This window comes from Camellia sinensis, chromosome 7 (assembly GCF_055761805.1).
Source record: "Camellia sinensis isolate YWXY chromosome 7, ASM5576180v1, whole genome shotgun sequence".
In the NCBI taxonomy this organism is placed as follows: domain Eukaryota; kingdom Viridiplantae; phylum Streptophyta; class Magnoliopsida; order Ericales; family Theaceae; genus Camellia; species Camellia sinensis.
In genome coordinates, this window is record NC_138967.1 from 134,009,907 (window position 1) to 134,025,881 (window position 15,975).

At 29.7% G+C, this 15,975-nt stretch overlaps 1 protein-coding gene across 1 annotated transcript; it reads left to right on the forward strand.

Moving 5' to 3' along the window:
• The first annotated feature begins 5,794 nt into the window (after positions 1-5,794).
• LOC145788999 (S-type anion channel SLAH1-like) lies at positions 5,795-12,412 on the forward strand. Its single transcript, XM_082879413.1, has 2 exons — positions 5,795-6,877; positions 11,693-12,412. Exons 1-2 carry the CDS (start codon positions 5,993-5,995, stop codon positions 11,960-11,962), a joined length of 1,155 nt encoding a protein of 384 aa, XP_082735539.1. The 5' UTR covers positions 5,795-5,992; the 3' UTR covers positions 11,963-12,412.
• Positions 12,413-15,975: the final 3,563 nt, after the last annotated feature.

Here is a 15,975-nt window from a genome sequence, read left to right on the forward strand (position 1 = left end):
GCTTCCGTAATGGCAACAAATTCAGCTTCGGTAGTTGAAAGAGCAACACATTTTTGTAATTTAGATTGCCATGCCACAGCTCCCTCTGCAAAAGTCATCAAATACCCCGAAGTAGATTTCCTAGAATCAACATCTCCGGCCATGTCAGAATCCGTGAACCTATCAAGCATCGGCTTACTATCTCCAAAACACAAACACACCTTTGAAGTCCCTCGAAGATATCTTAAAATCCATTTTACCGCTGCCCAATGTTCTTTACCCGGATTAGAGAGAAAACAACTCACCACACCAACGGCGTGAGCAATATCCAGTCTTGTACAAACCATGGCGTACATCAAAGAACCAACTGCTGAAGCATAAGGAACTTTCAACATCTCTTCTTTGTCTTTCTCACTTGTAGGACATTGATTCGAACTAAGCTTGAAGTGACCTGCAAGTGGACAACTAATCGGCTTTGCTTTATTCATGTTGAACCTCTCAAGAACTTTCTCAATGTAGCTTTCTTGAGACAACCAAATCAGCCCCTCTTTGCGATCTCGAACAATTTTACATAGAAAAAATATTTTTATTTTTGTTTTCCAGCGTTTGGTTGACACTTTAAACAAAAATATTTTATTGCCTAAATGAGAAATTTTAATTCAATAAACTGTCATTTATGACTTTTTAATGAGTTTATTTGAAAATGCTAAATGTATTGAAAAAGTAGTGAGTGAGAGTCAACTTCGTAAAAATTGATTTACGGAATTTTTAAAGGTAAGTCATTTTTTCGAAAATGATGCAAAAATATTTTCCTTCAAAAATGTTTTACTTACTTTTTGTTCAACCAAACAACGAAAAATGAGTAAAATATTTTTGACAAAAACATTTTACATCAAAATAAACGGAGCATAATGGTTAAAAACCAAAAATAAAAACTAAATTTGCAAATAAATGAATTACAACAGCTTGTGGTAACTACAACACCTTGGTGAAAATGACCTAAATTTATTCTACGGAAATTTTCATAAAATTCACATCACAAAAACATCTAAAATAATCCTAAACATAAACATATATCAAGCTCAAAACCATAAAAATTCCTTTTGAAAAGGTCATGCTTACGAAAATAATAAACTTACGAAAATAATTAAGTGTAGCAAATGGCTTGATTCACCCCAAGCATAGTAGAGGTGCACTATTTTTCCCCTTCCGTTTTTTTTTTTTTTCCTTCAATTTGAAGTAGTTAAGTGTGTTGAATATTGAAATAGGTAATACTAGAATGAAGACGTGATGGCTCATATGTTAAAAGATGCCAGTTTGATGCAACCCTCCATATAAATTATAATAAAAAGTGAAAAGAGTTCATTCACAAATGAAAGGGAAAAAAAAAAGTTTATTCTCAAACAAACCAGATCTTGTTCTGATAGAAACCATTCAGAACCTGATTTAAATCACCCTATTCAGATTACCAAAAATAAATTTCCAAAAAACTGAATTAAATATTCTGATCAGCAAGAACATAATGATTTTTTGTGGAAAAAATTCCATAGTATTGTGAAAAAGATGCGGCAACTGGCAATACAGGAGATGATTAATAAAATATGAATGCATCTCAAAAAGACTTTAGAGAACGTCAAGGAAGATATATTTCTCATAAGCAAAACGATCAATAATTGCACCCAGTCTCAAAGGCACCAGAGGGAAAACTAAGAAATGCAACCCATGATTTAAAACCCCAAAAAAAAACTAAGGTCAAGGACAAAGGATGAATGTAGCTGATCACAAGTAGATAGAAAATAAAATCCATTTAATCTCAACAATATCTTTTGGTTAGTCAATTCCCTGAATGTTCACTTACAATATTATTATATTCTACAATCATATTTCAACTTAAAATGCACAGTGACACCAAATGTTTAAAAAAAAAAAAAAAAGCATACACAGCTAGGCCAACAGATCGAAAGTCATGATCCATGGGTACCAAGCTACCACTATATGTTCATTCAAGAACACAACATCAGCCGAAGAATCTACAAAGACAATCTAATCCCTGCCCTTATTTTACCAAAACTATGATGACTGCATCTCTTTTCAGGTACTTCCAAGACACAAAATATCCTACCTCAAGTGTGAATACTTATTCATTTGTAGATTTTAAAATCATTCATATCTTAAGATTCTCAACCTCCACATATTACATCAAATTCATACATTGGAAATGCAACTATGAAGAAGAACAGTAGGTATATATTAAATACCTCAACATTCTTACCAAGGCATCCAAAAGCCACAAGCAGCTAGTATATTTACTCAAAACCAAAAAAATTCCTCTTTTATATGTACTACTACTACAAGACTTTGCCCTAGTTTATGTAGCAAATGGCTTGACTCACCCCAAGCATCGCCCTAATTTTTAATTTGAATCACATTTCAATAACAATGCCCTAATTGAGGGCATTTCGTACTTCATATTCTGTGTGTTTTGACATATATATATATATATGTGCATGTATGTGTGTGTGTGTGTGTATGTGTGTAAACAGAGACAGATAGAAACAGAGGGAAATCGAGAGGGAGATACAAAGAGAGGGAGAGACAGATGCGAAATGGAGGACATACCTGGGAGGGAGTTCGGGGGATGATCCAGTTCGGGGGAGTTGGGCGATGGAGACTATTCTTGTAGAGAAGAGGGCAGAGGCGTGAGTGTACATATGATTTGTGTATATAATCGAGTATATATGGAATCAAGGTTGTGAATATATGATTTGTGTGTGTGTGTGTGTGTGTAAACAGAGAGAGAGAGAGAGAGAGAAAAAAAAAAAGAGGGGAAACCGAGAGGCCTTGTGAGATGTTTAAGAAATGGAGAGGGAGATACAGAGAGAGAGAGGGAGATACCTCGGAGGGAGTTCGGGAGATGATACAACAACTCTTGCGATGGAGACAGAGCAGTGATAGAGACGGGAGTGCGAGAGGAAGGGAAATGGAATACTTTTGCAATGAAAATAAAAGAAAATAATATTTATTACCGACCAAAAATTATTTTCGTCGCTAATATATGTAATGAAAAATTAATATTCCCTCCACAATTTCGTGGCACGTTTGGCTACCAAAAACATAGTCGGTGAAACTGCATTATTTGGCGACCAAAATCCAATTAGTCGCCTTTACCAATTATTTCCACGACTAACAGTACTATTAGTAGCCAAAAATTAAAGAAATACGAAAATAAAAAATAATAATGTATAAATATTATACAATTAGTGACCATTGTGATATTTAGTCGGCCAAAAGTTAATATATAACAACTAACATGTAATTAGTCGCCATTAGTGGAGACTATTCCGACCAAAACAGTTTAGTAGCTAATACGTCTTAGTATTGGTGACCAAATAATGTTTCGTAGCTAATGCGTGTACCATTGGCGACCAAAACATTTTTAGTAGCTAATGTGTACACCTTTGGCGACTAAATTGACTTTAGTCGGCAAAATTAGTCGCCAAAGCTGTAATTTCTTGTAGTGAATACACATTTTAATAATAAATCATCAAGTCAATTAACAATTTTTAACGATATTATAAATATATTACATATTGTTATATAGAAGAATAGTTAGAAATTTTATTTTTTTCTGTTATTTCTGTTAAATAAAAAATTATAATAAAAATGTATTTATAATTTCCAGAACCATAAGGGTCAATCTCTATTTTAAACAAATCTCAAAATATATGTATAATTTACCCTAAACATGTTGATTGAATAATTATTTAATTTCATTAACCAAACCCTATAAAATTACTATTTTCTTTGTTGATAAATTATACACACACATATATATATATATATATATATATAATTTTTAAATTGAGGGTGTCAGTCCTCTCGAGCCTTACATAGTTTTTTATTTTTATTTTTTATATTTTGTATGATTGAGTGTTTAGGTCAATTTACATATACTTTGATTAATTTCAGGTGATAGTAGCAGTATTGGTGATAGTGAGACAGTAATGGTGACACTCGTGGTAGTAGGACTTTATTAAAGAAAAATATTACTTATTTCATCTCATTTTACTGGTCCATTATTTTATTTTTTTGTTGTTTCAAAATGAATGTTCACTTTTACAAAGTCAAAGTTTTAAATTTAAATGTTTCCCAAACTACCCCTTGGAAAGTAATTATAATTATATTTAAAAATGAGAATAGAATGGTATTTTTAGAATTAATCCTTTAAAATTTGAATTTAAAATGTAGTAATTATATTTTCTAAAAAAGTTTGAAATTTTCAAAATCGACTATTAATATGCGACAGAGGGAATACGTAATCAAATCATATATTCACAAAAAAATTGATTACATATATGATTTGATTACCTATAACCGAGGGAATACGTAATCAAATCATATATTCACAAAAAATTTGATTACGTATATGATTTGATTACGTATAACCGAGAGAATACGTAATCAAATCATATATTCACACAAGGTTGGAATACGTAATCAAATCATACTAATTAGTAGCTAATACATTATGTTTAGGATTCACTTAACATTTTCCGAGTAATTTTATTCAAATCTAAAAATTAGATTCACTTTTTAAATTCAATAATCAATCAATCATTCATTCTTATGCGTTATTTTTCTATCTCATATCATCTCCGATTATCAAGCAACCATCTCACCTACACATCATTAAATTTAGAAAATGAGTTTAAAAATGAAAAAGTTATTGGTTGGTCTTGGGGCACGGCCACGTAGTGCCCCAACAGTATTGTAATTAGTGGAGAGAGTGAGACTTACGAATTTATGTAGAGTGATTACGGAACATCAGGCGATATGGTGAATTACATGGTGCCCTTGGACCAACCAATAATTTTTTCTAAAAATGGGCTATATATCATTTTTCCTAAAAATGAGCTATATAGCATTTTTCTAAGAAAATAACTTTCTAGATCCACTTTCTATGTCTAATGATATGTAAATAAGATGATTGGCTAATAATTAAAAAATAAATAAAAAAAAATTAACTCACATATTTTAATAAAATCTCACATCATTGAGTTTAAAAAAATGAGTTTAAATTTTTGGTCTAAATAATAATCAGTGTGTTTAGTTTCAATTTTCTGAAAATTGGGTTTTTTATTTTTCGTATTTTTTTTAGTGAATATTTTTAAAATTTTAAGTAATTTTTTTACTTTTTTAGATGCACCTTACTTAGATATATCTAAAAAGTAAAATATTTGTGAAAAAAGATTTTAAAAAATTAATAAATATACAAAAATACAAAATATATATATATTGAATTTTCGTATTTTTAAAATATTTTTGGTATTAGTTAAATTTTTTATAGATTTTTTTCATAAATATTATATTTTTTTAAGTATATTTATGTTAAGTGTGTCTAAAAATAAAAATAAAATGCTTAAAATATTAAAAAAAATCTGTAAAAATTAAAAAAAAAATTACAAAAAAAAAAAATAGGGCTTGTTTGGTTTGTTTTTGGGAGAGTAGTTTTTGAAAATTGTTTTGGAGAGAAAGTTTAGAATTTTTTTTGGTTTGTTTGGTTGTGTCTTTTGAAAATAATTTTGGAGTTTAGGAGTTTAAAATGATTTGATATTTTGTTACAATTGAGTAGATGTATGTGAGAGAAAAAGTGATTGAAAAGGAGAGAGGAGAGAGAAAAAGTGATTGATTAATTGGTAAGAGAGAGAGTGATTTTGAAAATTATTTTGAAAAATTTACAAACCAAACAAATTTTCTAAAATTTTTTTTCCAAAATCACTCTTGAAATCCAAACCAAACATACCCAGAATTTTTTGAAAAGCGAATTTTGAATATCAAAAGCAAGCCGAGTGATTTTTTTTTTTTTTTTTTTTTTCACGCAAACATCAAAGTAGCTTCCTCTCTCTTCCTTCTTCTAACCATGCACTCCCCTATATGACAATCACTATCTGCAACAAGTATTATAAATACTACCACAAACCCTCCGACACCAAGCCACTTATGCATCATCACCATGGCAATCCATGCCAGAGAATCCAATCAATCCCAAATAGAGATCACAGAGATCATAGTCAACACCACAACATCAATGGTCTCAACTCAACCTGACAAAGGCATTTTCATGATCATCAAGACTCTCATATCACCCTTCATAGCTAGATTTCATGCTGGCCACTTCAGAATAAGCCTCTCTCTCTGCAGCCAAGCCTTACTCTGGAAAACCCTCAGCGAACCAACCGAAGATTCCCACGCGTTTCGCCGCCTCCTTCGCATGTTACCATCCACAGCCTTCATTTTTCTCTGGTTTCTAGCCTTGCTAACCCTAGTTTCACTCTCTCTCCTCTACCTCCTACGGTGTTTCTTTCACTTTGACATGGTGAAAAGTGAGTTCTTCCACAATGTTGGAGTGAACTACATGTTTGCACCATGGATTTCATGGCTTCTTTTGCTTCAATCATCACCATTCTTCACTCCAGACAACATTTTCTATCTAGTTCTTTGGTGGGTATTCATTGTTCCAATAGTGGCACTTGATGTGAAGATCTATGGACAGTGGTTAATGGAGGGAAAGAGGTTTTTATCAACTGTGGCTAATCCAACAAGCCAATTGTCAGTGATTGGGAACTTGGTTGGGGCATTGGTGGCGGCGAAAATGGGATGGAAAGAGAGTGCAGTGTGTATGTTTTCGTTAGGGATGACACATTATTTGGTGCTTTTTGTGACACTTTATCAAAGATTAACGGGTAATAATTGCCTTCCGGCGATGCTGAGGCCTGTTTTTTGCTTGTTTTTCGCTGCGCCGAGCATGGCATGCTTGGCTTGGGACTCCATTTCTGGAAGCTTTGATTACTCGGCAAAGATGCTCTTCTTTCTTTCTCTGTTTCTCTTCATGTGCCTGGTAAGTATTTAGGACTTATGAGTGTTTTTTTTTTTTTTTCGACGAAAAGTCTACTATCTCAGGAAAGGAGGCCAGAAAATAATCACAATTTTACACCAATAGAAAGTTTTGAGTATCTTTTTGGATATTTTTTTAAATATGTAGATATATTTTTACTAAATCTCAATAATATTAGACACCAACAATTTAGATTTTAGAAAAATTTTAAGAAAGTAATGTGTGGTTCAAATTTTAAATCGCGTATAATGTAGTTGACGTTAGAGTGAAACTAAATCACTTTTTTTTTTTTCCCTTATGCTGTGTTTGGTTGGGGGATTTGAGAAGGGATTTGGAAAGGGAAATGGAAAAGGTAGGTGAAATGTGAATAAATCATGCCTATATTTCACATAGTTTCACACACTTTTTCTCTTTCTCTTTCCAAATCCCTTCCCAAATCTCCCAACCAAACACAACATTAATATTTTGTTTGTTTGTTTGAATTCTTAATATCTAGCCTTGCTTTTTAAATTTTGGGCTAACAAAAGTCCGCCATTTTTGAAGATAGAAGTGTGACCTGTTTTAGTAGATGTATCCAAATTGGGTTCTAATGTTTTGGACTGGTGCAAGTCACTTTCATGATATTGAATAGTCGTGCACACTGATCGGATTGAGTGGTGCGGTTTTTCATTTACCATCCGTCTGAATTTAAGTAGATTAAAAAAATTTAATTCGTATCTATTCACTTAATTGGTAAATATGGGTTAAGCAGGCTATGCATGTTAGTAGATGGATACAGATGGAATTGACGGTTTGAATTTTATTGTTTTATACTCTTTTTTGAACTATTTTAGAATAATCCTCTTCTATTTTAGACTTTATTTGAGTCTAAAATTTTTTATTTTTCATTTTTATAATTAAAATAAAATAAATACCAAATTTTTATATTTCAAAAATACCTAATATTTTTACTAAATAAAATATCTTTTTTTTAACATACAAAATATAAAAATATAAATCCGCTATCATTTAGGGCCGGTCTCGGGCTAAACCCAGTGAAGCCTACACCTAAGGCCCCCAAATTTTGGCTCAAAATAAGATCCTAAATTTTGAAAAATCTTTTATACCATTAGGTTTTAAAAAATGTCTAATTATTGTTAGACGCTCTCCAAAACAAAAAGGCCCACTAAAAAAAGACCCAAATACAAACATGTTATAGACCAACATTAAAAACAAATAAAAAAAAGTTAGCCAAATTGAAAAATAAAAAAATAAAAGCTATTTTCATAGGTAATCTACAGCGTGCTTCAATTTTTTCTTTCCTATTATAATATGGGTAGTGATAAAGAGTTCTAATACTAAAGCTCTAACATGAGGTAACATGAGGTCTAGTGAGGTGTCAAATAATAATAATGTTAATAAATAAATAAAAATTCAAAACATCACATCAACACGTGAGACTAGTCATTAAAGCACTATTTAGAATTCTCAAATTAGAGATTTCAAACATTACTATTATAATATTTTTCTACCATTCAAAATTTTTGTATTAGGCAAAATTTTTATTTGATAAATATATATAAAGACTCAAAATTTTTATTTGTATTTCTCAAAATTTTTATTTGATAAATATATATAAAGACTCCTATTGAATTTACGGCCGGCCCTGTTCATCTGCCAATACTAAACCGCTTAAAAACGGATACATTGGGTCAGATTCAGGTGCAGCTAGCAATGTTTTGGTTGCTGATCTGCCATCTCAACGCTGTCTGTAGTCAACCAAATCCACTTTCAGGACCATTCAGATTTTGTTCACACGTGTGAATAAATAATGAAATTTTATTCACTCTGTTTGGTTCTTTTTTTTTAGATTTAATTTTTTTAAAATTATACTGTTTTTATTTAGTTATACAGAAAATCTGAAAAAAAATTCAAAATCTCTTTTTTAGATTCTTATTTCAAAATTTCTATTTGGTTTCTCTTTATGTTTTGATATATATATATAGTACGTGTATATATATATATATATACACACAAAACAAATATGGTGGTACTTCTGCTATGACAATAATTTTTTTTAATTGTTGAATACATCTTTTAGGCTGCCTCTCTCTCTGACTGTAGAGGGAAATTTGAATTTGTAATAATGAAATTTTCGGAAACCAAACATATATCTATTTTTAAAATATAATTTTCAAGTTACGTTTTTTTAAAAGTAATTCAAAAAATTAAAACAAAACATGATTATTAGTTTTAAATAGGAGCCACGCAATTTTCAATGAAATTAATATTATTATTTAGATATGAGGCTTATTATTTGGAATGAATTATAATTTTTATCTTGCTTATACACTTTCAAGCTGTGTTTAAATCATAAATTTGAGTAAAAAAATTTTAAAAATCAATGAATTGTAATTTTTTTTCTTTTTCTTTCTAAATTTTTACATAAATTTATAATTCAAACACAACTTCAAAATATATGAACAAATTTATTTTCCTTCTAGAACCATCCATCCATTGACCAGCCATGACATAACGCAATGTTAAAGTGTGAGTAATATTATTTAGTGAATGAAAAATGATATATAAATTTATAGAATTTTTTTAAGATTTTTGATATTAAGATTTTATAAAATAAATGACATATAATATTTTCATAGTAGTTGGAGTTGCTCAATATTTTTATAGAGAAAATTTAACTCAGAGAAATTTGTACCCGACTAAGAGAAATTTCTATCTCAACACAGCAAAATTTTAATTTTTACAGAGAAAGAGATGTTTTACTAATTTTTCCTTAAATATTTTAGTAGATTGTTACATCATTAAATTTAAAAAGTGAATACAACAATTAGATTAGAGTAGCACTATTTTCACTCAAAAATTTTATTTAAAATTTTATTGAAAAATATTGTAAGGTACACTATTCAAATCTCAACTCTTGATTTATCTTCTAGACTATTTTCCTATAGAAAAATGTTTAGTAATCCGAATTTATGTGGTTTGAATGACTCGAATGTCTTAAAACGATGTCGTTTGTAAACAAGATCGTTTTGAGACATTCGAACCATTTAGACCATGAAAATTTAGGTTACAAGCATTGTTATTTTCTATACAACAGTTTCTAATACTTAAGTTTATTTTAGCAATAAAATAGTTAAAAATTTACTATAAAAAAATTTAATTATTATCTCTATTTTTTTCACTTTTTCTTTTAAAAAAATTAACTAAAATAATTAGTTCTCGCATCATCAAATCGGTTGGTTTTCGACTGCAGTACGAAAGTGCCACACCCCAAACCAGTCCTTTCAATTGGAATAAAGCATAGGAAAATGTTTGACGCGCTAACGGAAGAAACAACAATGATTCATTTCACTAAAAATATCATTACTAATAGTGTTAATGTATTAAAAAAGTAAAAAAAATAAAATAAAATATAATTTCAAGACCAAAACATCACATCATTAATGATAAGACCCACTGTCACCTAATTAGTGAGAGCACTAATTAGTGCTCCCAAGCATTTTTCCAAAAAAAAACCTCTACGATTTTCATTGATGTGACTTTTGTTGTGGTTGAATTTTTTTATTTTTTATTTTTGATAATGGCATGAATAATTTAAATCATTTTCAAAACGGTGAGAATTGTGTTTTGTGAAGTTTTTATCATTATTACAATGCATAAACCCTGTAGATGCTTTGGTTCACTATTTTTAAAGGTTAAGGTGGAAAAATTATTCAGTGTTTCTAGATCAAATTTATGAGGCTCCAATTAGACAGTTATACTGTGTTTAGTTGATGGATTTTAAGAGAGATTTGGAAAGGAAAATGAAAAAGGTGTGTGAAACTAGGTCAAATATAGGTATGTTTTATTTACATTTCACATTTCTTTTTCATTTCCCTTTCTAAATTCCTAGTCAAATCCTCTAACCAAACACAACATTATTGATTTAGATAGTACGCTTCATCATTTTTTTGATGATGTTTAGAAAACACTGAGAAATGTCGATGGATAAATATGGTCAAAACACAGAGAAATATGTAAGTAAATCAGAGAAATTTTAATTTAGAAAAAAATTCAAAATACAGATAAAATCAGTTAAATTGATCAAACTAGAGAAATTCAAAACACATGTAAATTTGTTTTGTACTTTGAAATTTTTCTGAAAAAATGTTGAGGGACTCCAACCACTATGAAAATATTATGTCTTTTATATCATAAAATCTTAATATCAGGACATTAAGAAAATTTTCCCAATAAAGTATAACCTGAAATTACCTCTACACCTACTTTTCAATAATTAATTTTTTTCAAAAATTATTTAAATTATTTTTACCTCATAAAATGACGCAAATATCAAATAAAAAAAATAAAATAAGATAAGACAACAAACTATAAAGCTTCATAAATTGCGCCATAATTGTGTTTGGTTTGGAGTTTTCAATCCATAAATTTTTATTTTTGAGTGAACTTTTTAAATATTTTAATAATTTTTTTTAATTTTTTAGATCCACTTAATATAGATTCACTTAAAAAGTACAAATATTGTGAAAATATTTTAAAAAATTTACTACATAAAAAAATTACCTTTTTTTTCATAAATAGTACTTTTTAAATGTATCTAGATTAAATGGTTCTAAAAAGTTTTTTTTTTAAATTATTAAAATGTTTAAAAAGTTCATTAAAAAAACAAAAGAACACAAATTGAAAATTCAAAAAATTATTTTTAAAAACTCAAAATCAAACCAGAGTAAGAATGAAATTGTAAATTTTGTTATCATCTAACCCAATGAAAATATTGATCTCTGAATATGATCTTGTTATGTTAATTTGCAACAACAGGTTTCTAGGCCAACACTATTCAAGAAATCAATGAAGAAATTCAATGTAGCATGGTGGGCTTATTCATTCCCCTTGACAGTCATGGCATTAGCTTCAACAGAGTATGCACAAGAGGTGAAGAGTAGCATAGCTCATGGACTAATGCTACTGTTGTCATTACTTTCAGTTGTGGTGTCTTTGGTTTTAATGGTCTTCACTCTCCTTCATGCTAATATGCTCTTACCCAGTGATCCCATTTTCAGTCCTACCAGTACCCCCACACTAGTATGATCTGATTGTTATTATTATTAGTATTAGTATTAGTATTTTTATTTTTATTTTTTATTTAATATTAGATCAGTAGTTGGAGAGGGACATAGGGTTCTGTCTTTAAAATTCTCTATCCCAATACATTCTTGACCAACAGATTATATCTTGAGATTTATGTGATTAGAAATTATCACATTATCTAATAATCTAATGGTTGTGAGTGTTTTGAAATAAGAGAACAGAGGAATTTGAGAATAAACAAGAAAAATTTTAGATGACACCTATAAGATTACTAGATATGAGTTTTAGTCCATTTATATGTCTTGCTAAAACAGAGTTTAAAGAGGGTAAGATGAATGGAGCTTTTCCCCTATTTCTCACAATCATGACATGTTTTGGAAAGTATAAATGTATAAATGTAGAATTGTAAATTTGTTTTATGTTTCATTTAAGTTTATTTCCTATGCTACATGATACCACCAAGATTACTGCAGATGAATCACAATCCATTTGTAATAAAAAAAAAATTTAATTTAATTTAAAAATTGGGATTGCCTATATTAACAAGGACAACATTATTAACAATAAAAAGCACAAATATTAATGTGAAAACATATATAAGATTAGTAAAATGTTTAACTTGGATTATCTTTGTCCGTTTTATGTGTAAGTGATAATGAAATATACTCATGCACACTACCAATATATATGAACATCAAATCAATACAAAATTCGAAAAATTTACATGTACAAAAAAATACAAAAAAAAAATTAATATGTGACTCAAATTAATTCTAGGTGCAATTCTTATCACATTCAAGATGAATTATAGCCAACACATTAATTTTTCAATAAGGTTTCATTTATTTTGACGTAAAATATTTTACTCATTTTCCGTTGTTTGGTTGAACAAAAAGTAAATAAAACGTTTTTGAAGGAAAATATTTTTTGCATCATATTTTCAAAAATGAATTACTTTTAAAATTTTCGTAAGTTAATTTTTACAAAGTTGACTCTTACTCAGTACATTTTCAACACATTTAGCATTTTGAAATAAATTCTTAGCTTACTAAAAAGTCATAAATGATACTTTATTAAATCAAAACTTCTCTTTTAAGCAATAAAATATTTTTGTTTCAAATGTTAACCAAATGCTGAAAAACAAAAACAAATTTTTTTTTTATATATATAAAATCAATTTAAAAAAAATATTTTTTTTATATAAAATATTTTACGTCATAGTATTGCTGATACAAATTGCAAACTATTGAAATGAAATTGGTCATTGTACTTGAAATCCTACAACCACGTACAAGTACAGGGCTCTGGATGGGCTGGGTCCGTGTCTGTTCAATGGTTTGTTGATTTCTAAATACTCTGAGCCCCTAAGTCCAGCACCAAAGTTGCATTGATGGGCCTTAAAGCCCAAGAAAGACTTGTTTACCATGAAAAACTTGGGAATTGCAATGAATCTTAGGAATATGCTATTTTAATAATTTTTTAATTTTTTGATTAAAATATAAGTGAAAAATTAGAAAGTTTAGAATTATTTTTTAATTTTTTACGAAAAAATGTGTAAAAAGTAGAAAGAAAATAAAATATTTGACTTTTTGATATTTGTTACAAGTTTTTTAGACTTTTTTAATAACTTTTTGATTTTGCCAAACGAGTTTTTAAATCATTTTGGGAACTTTCACCCCCAAAAAAATAATAATAATAAATAAGAAAACAAATTCATGGAACATTTTTGATGAATTAGCCTTGAAATTTGCTTTGTTACAATTTTGTTTCCCATACACTGCTCTAAGTTAACCAATTCAAACCTAACGCAACCATTGTTACACTCAACTAAACCTCTACGAGTTTAAAGTTTAAAGAATTATGTTTTTCTCTAATCCACAGTGTTAAATGAACCAGTCTAGTCCAAGCCTGTGAAGTTCAGCACATGTGCATTCCAAGTATCTAACCCATTTATCTTATATGCCCTTTGTTTAAATTATTCACAAAAAATAATAGTAATTTGATAATTGTAATTACATTAATTTATCTTATCTATTTTTAAAATAATAGATGATAAATATGATTTTTAAAATAGACCACCTATTTGTTTAAGACAAATATAATGAAATACTATTGCAATAATTGTCAAATCAATAGAATTTTTTTTTTCTATAAATAATCTACAAAGAGATAGAAAATAGATCAAATTATCAAAATCAACCCTTGGTGAGTGTAGCACATAGACTACACAATCCAGTCCTCTAAAAGAACTAAACCTCTTCCTAATTTAAATTATAAACTACTGTAGTAACATAGAACTAGCTATCATTTGAGCCAAAAAGAGTATAAACATAAAAATACAAATCTATTTGACAAAAACTATCATTAATAATTGTTTATCTAGAAATGGGTAGTAGCTAGAATAGTACTAATCTCCATCGTTAAGATTTCTATTTCTTTGTTCCCAATACTTTCTCAGTCACACTATATGGTAGAAATCTCAAAATATTAATCTCAAAACACAATCATATTAGAGAGAGTGCATTGGGACAAATGATACTCTGTTATTAAATTTATGTCCCTTCATTCCCAATATTTTCTTAGTTGCACATGTTAGGGAAAATATGTGATTTCCCACAAATAAATCAATCAATGAGAATATAAACAAATGCGGAAAAATTAAATCAGAAGTAACACAAGAATTTTTACGTGGTTCCCTCAATGTGAGGTACGTCCACGGGATCGAAATCCGATTCCACTATCAACTAAATAGTTTCCAAACGATTACAAACGAGACACGAATGGTCTCACAAAATCACCCTTAGGTGAATTCCAAATAATCACAAATAAACAAAAGGAAAGACCTCACCAAATAGATGAACCAAAATTTTCAGAACCAGAGTTGAAGAAGACCCAAAATAATAACCCAAATCAGCACTGAAAACAAACCAAACGAAGCAGCCGAAACCACACCACCGAAGCAAGTATTAATCTCACCAATAATAATGATCAATAGTTGCTCACCTTGGAAAACTAAAATATGGAGCAGCCGCACAACACCCTTTTTTCTTGGGAAAATCAATACCAATAATATATTGTGAATCTAGGGGTTTTTTTTTTATCAAAACCTTAGTTGTTTCCAAACTAAATTGGGTCTCCACAAATTAGATATACAATATATAAAAATATATTATAACTAATACCAAACCAAATTAAACTCTTTTAATAAACCAATTGGGTCCTACACTCCAATAAGGAGATATACCCTAACAATTCTCCACCTATCGACTTAGGTGGAGACATCAACCATACCCACCAAAGTTCGATACTTCAATTGTTTGTCTCTCGACAAAGTCTTTGTCAACATATCCAAAATATTATCGTGTGTGAACCTTTTCGAGTTGCAACAATTTCGAATCTAACACATCACGAATCCAGTGGTATCTCACATCAATGTGTTTTGATCTCGAATGAAAAGTAGAATTTTTACTCAAATGAATAGCACTTTGACTATCATAATAAAGCACATACTTTTCTTACTTCAAACCCAACTCTTGCAAAAATTTCTTCAACCATAACTCTACTTTACAAGCTTCCGTAATGGCAACAAATTCAGCTTCGGTAGTTGAAAGAGCAACACATTTTTGTAATTTAGATTGCCATGCCACAGCTCCCTCTGCAAAAGTCATCAAATACCCCGAAGTAGATTTCCTAGAATCAACATCTCCGGCCATGTCAGAATCCGTGAACCTATCAAGCATCGGCTTACTATCTCCAAAACACAAACACACCTTTGAAGTCCCTCGAAGATATCTTAAAATCCATTTTACCGCTGCCCAATGTTCTTTACCCGGATTAGAGAGAAAACAACTCACCACACCAACGGCGTGAGCAATATCCAGTCTTGTACAAACCATGGCGTACATCAAAGAACCAACTGCTGAAGCATAAGGAACTTTCAACATCTCTTCTTTGTCTTTCTCACTTGTAGGACATTGATTCGAACTAAGCTTGAAGTGACCTGCAAGTGGACA

Bases quoted from the DNA above. Each gene is read 5' to 3' on its own strand.
- LOC145788999 (XM_082879413.1), top strand. From the start codon at position 5,993: ATGGCAATCCATGCCAGAGAATCCAATCAATCCCAAATAGAGATCACA. The intron at 6,878-11,692 runs GTAAGTATTTAG...TTGCAACAACAG, and splicing joins TGTTTCTCTTCATGTGCCTG to GTTTCTAGGCCAACACTATT.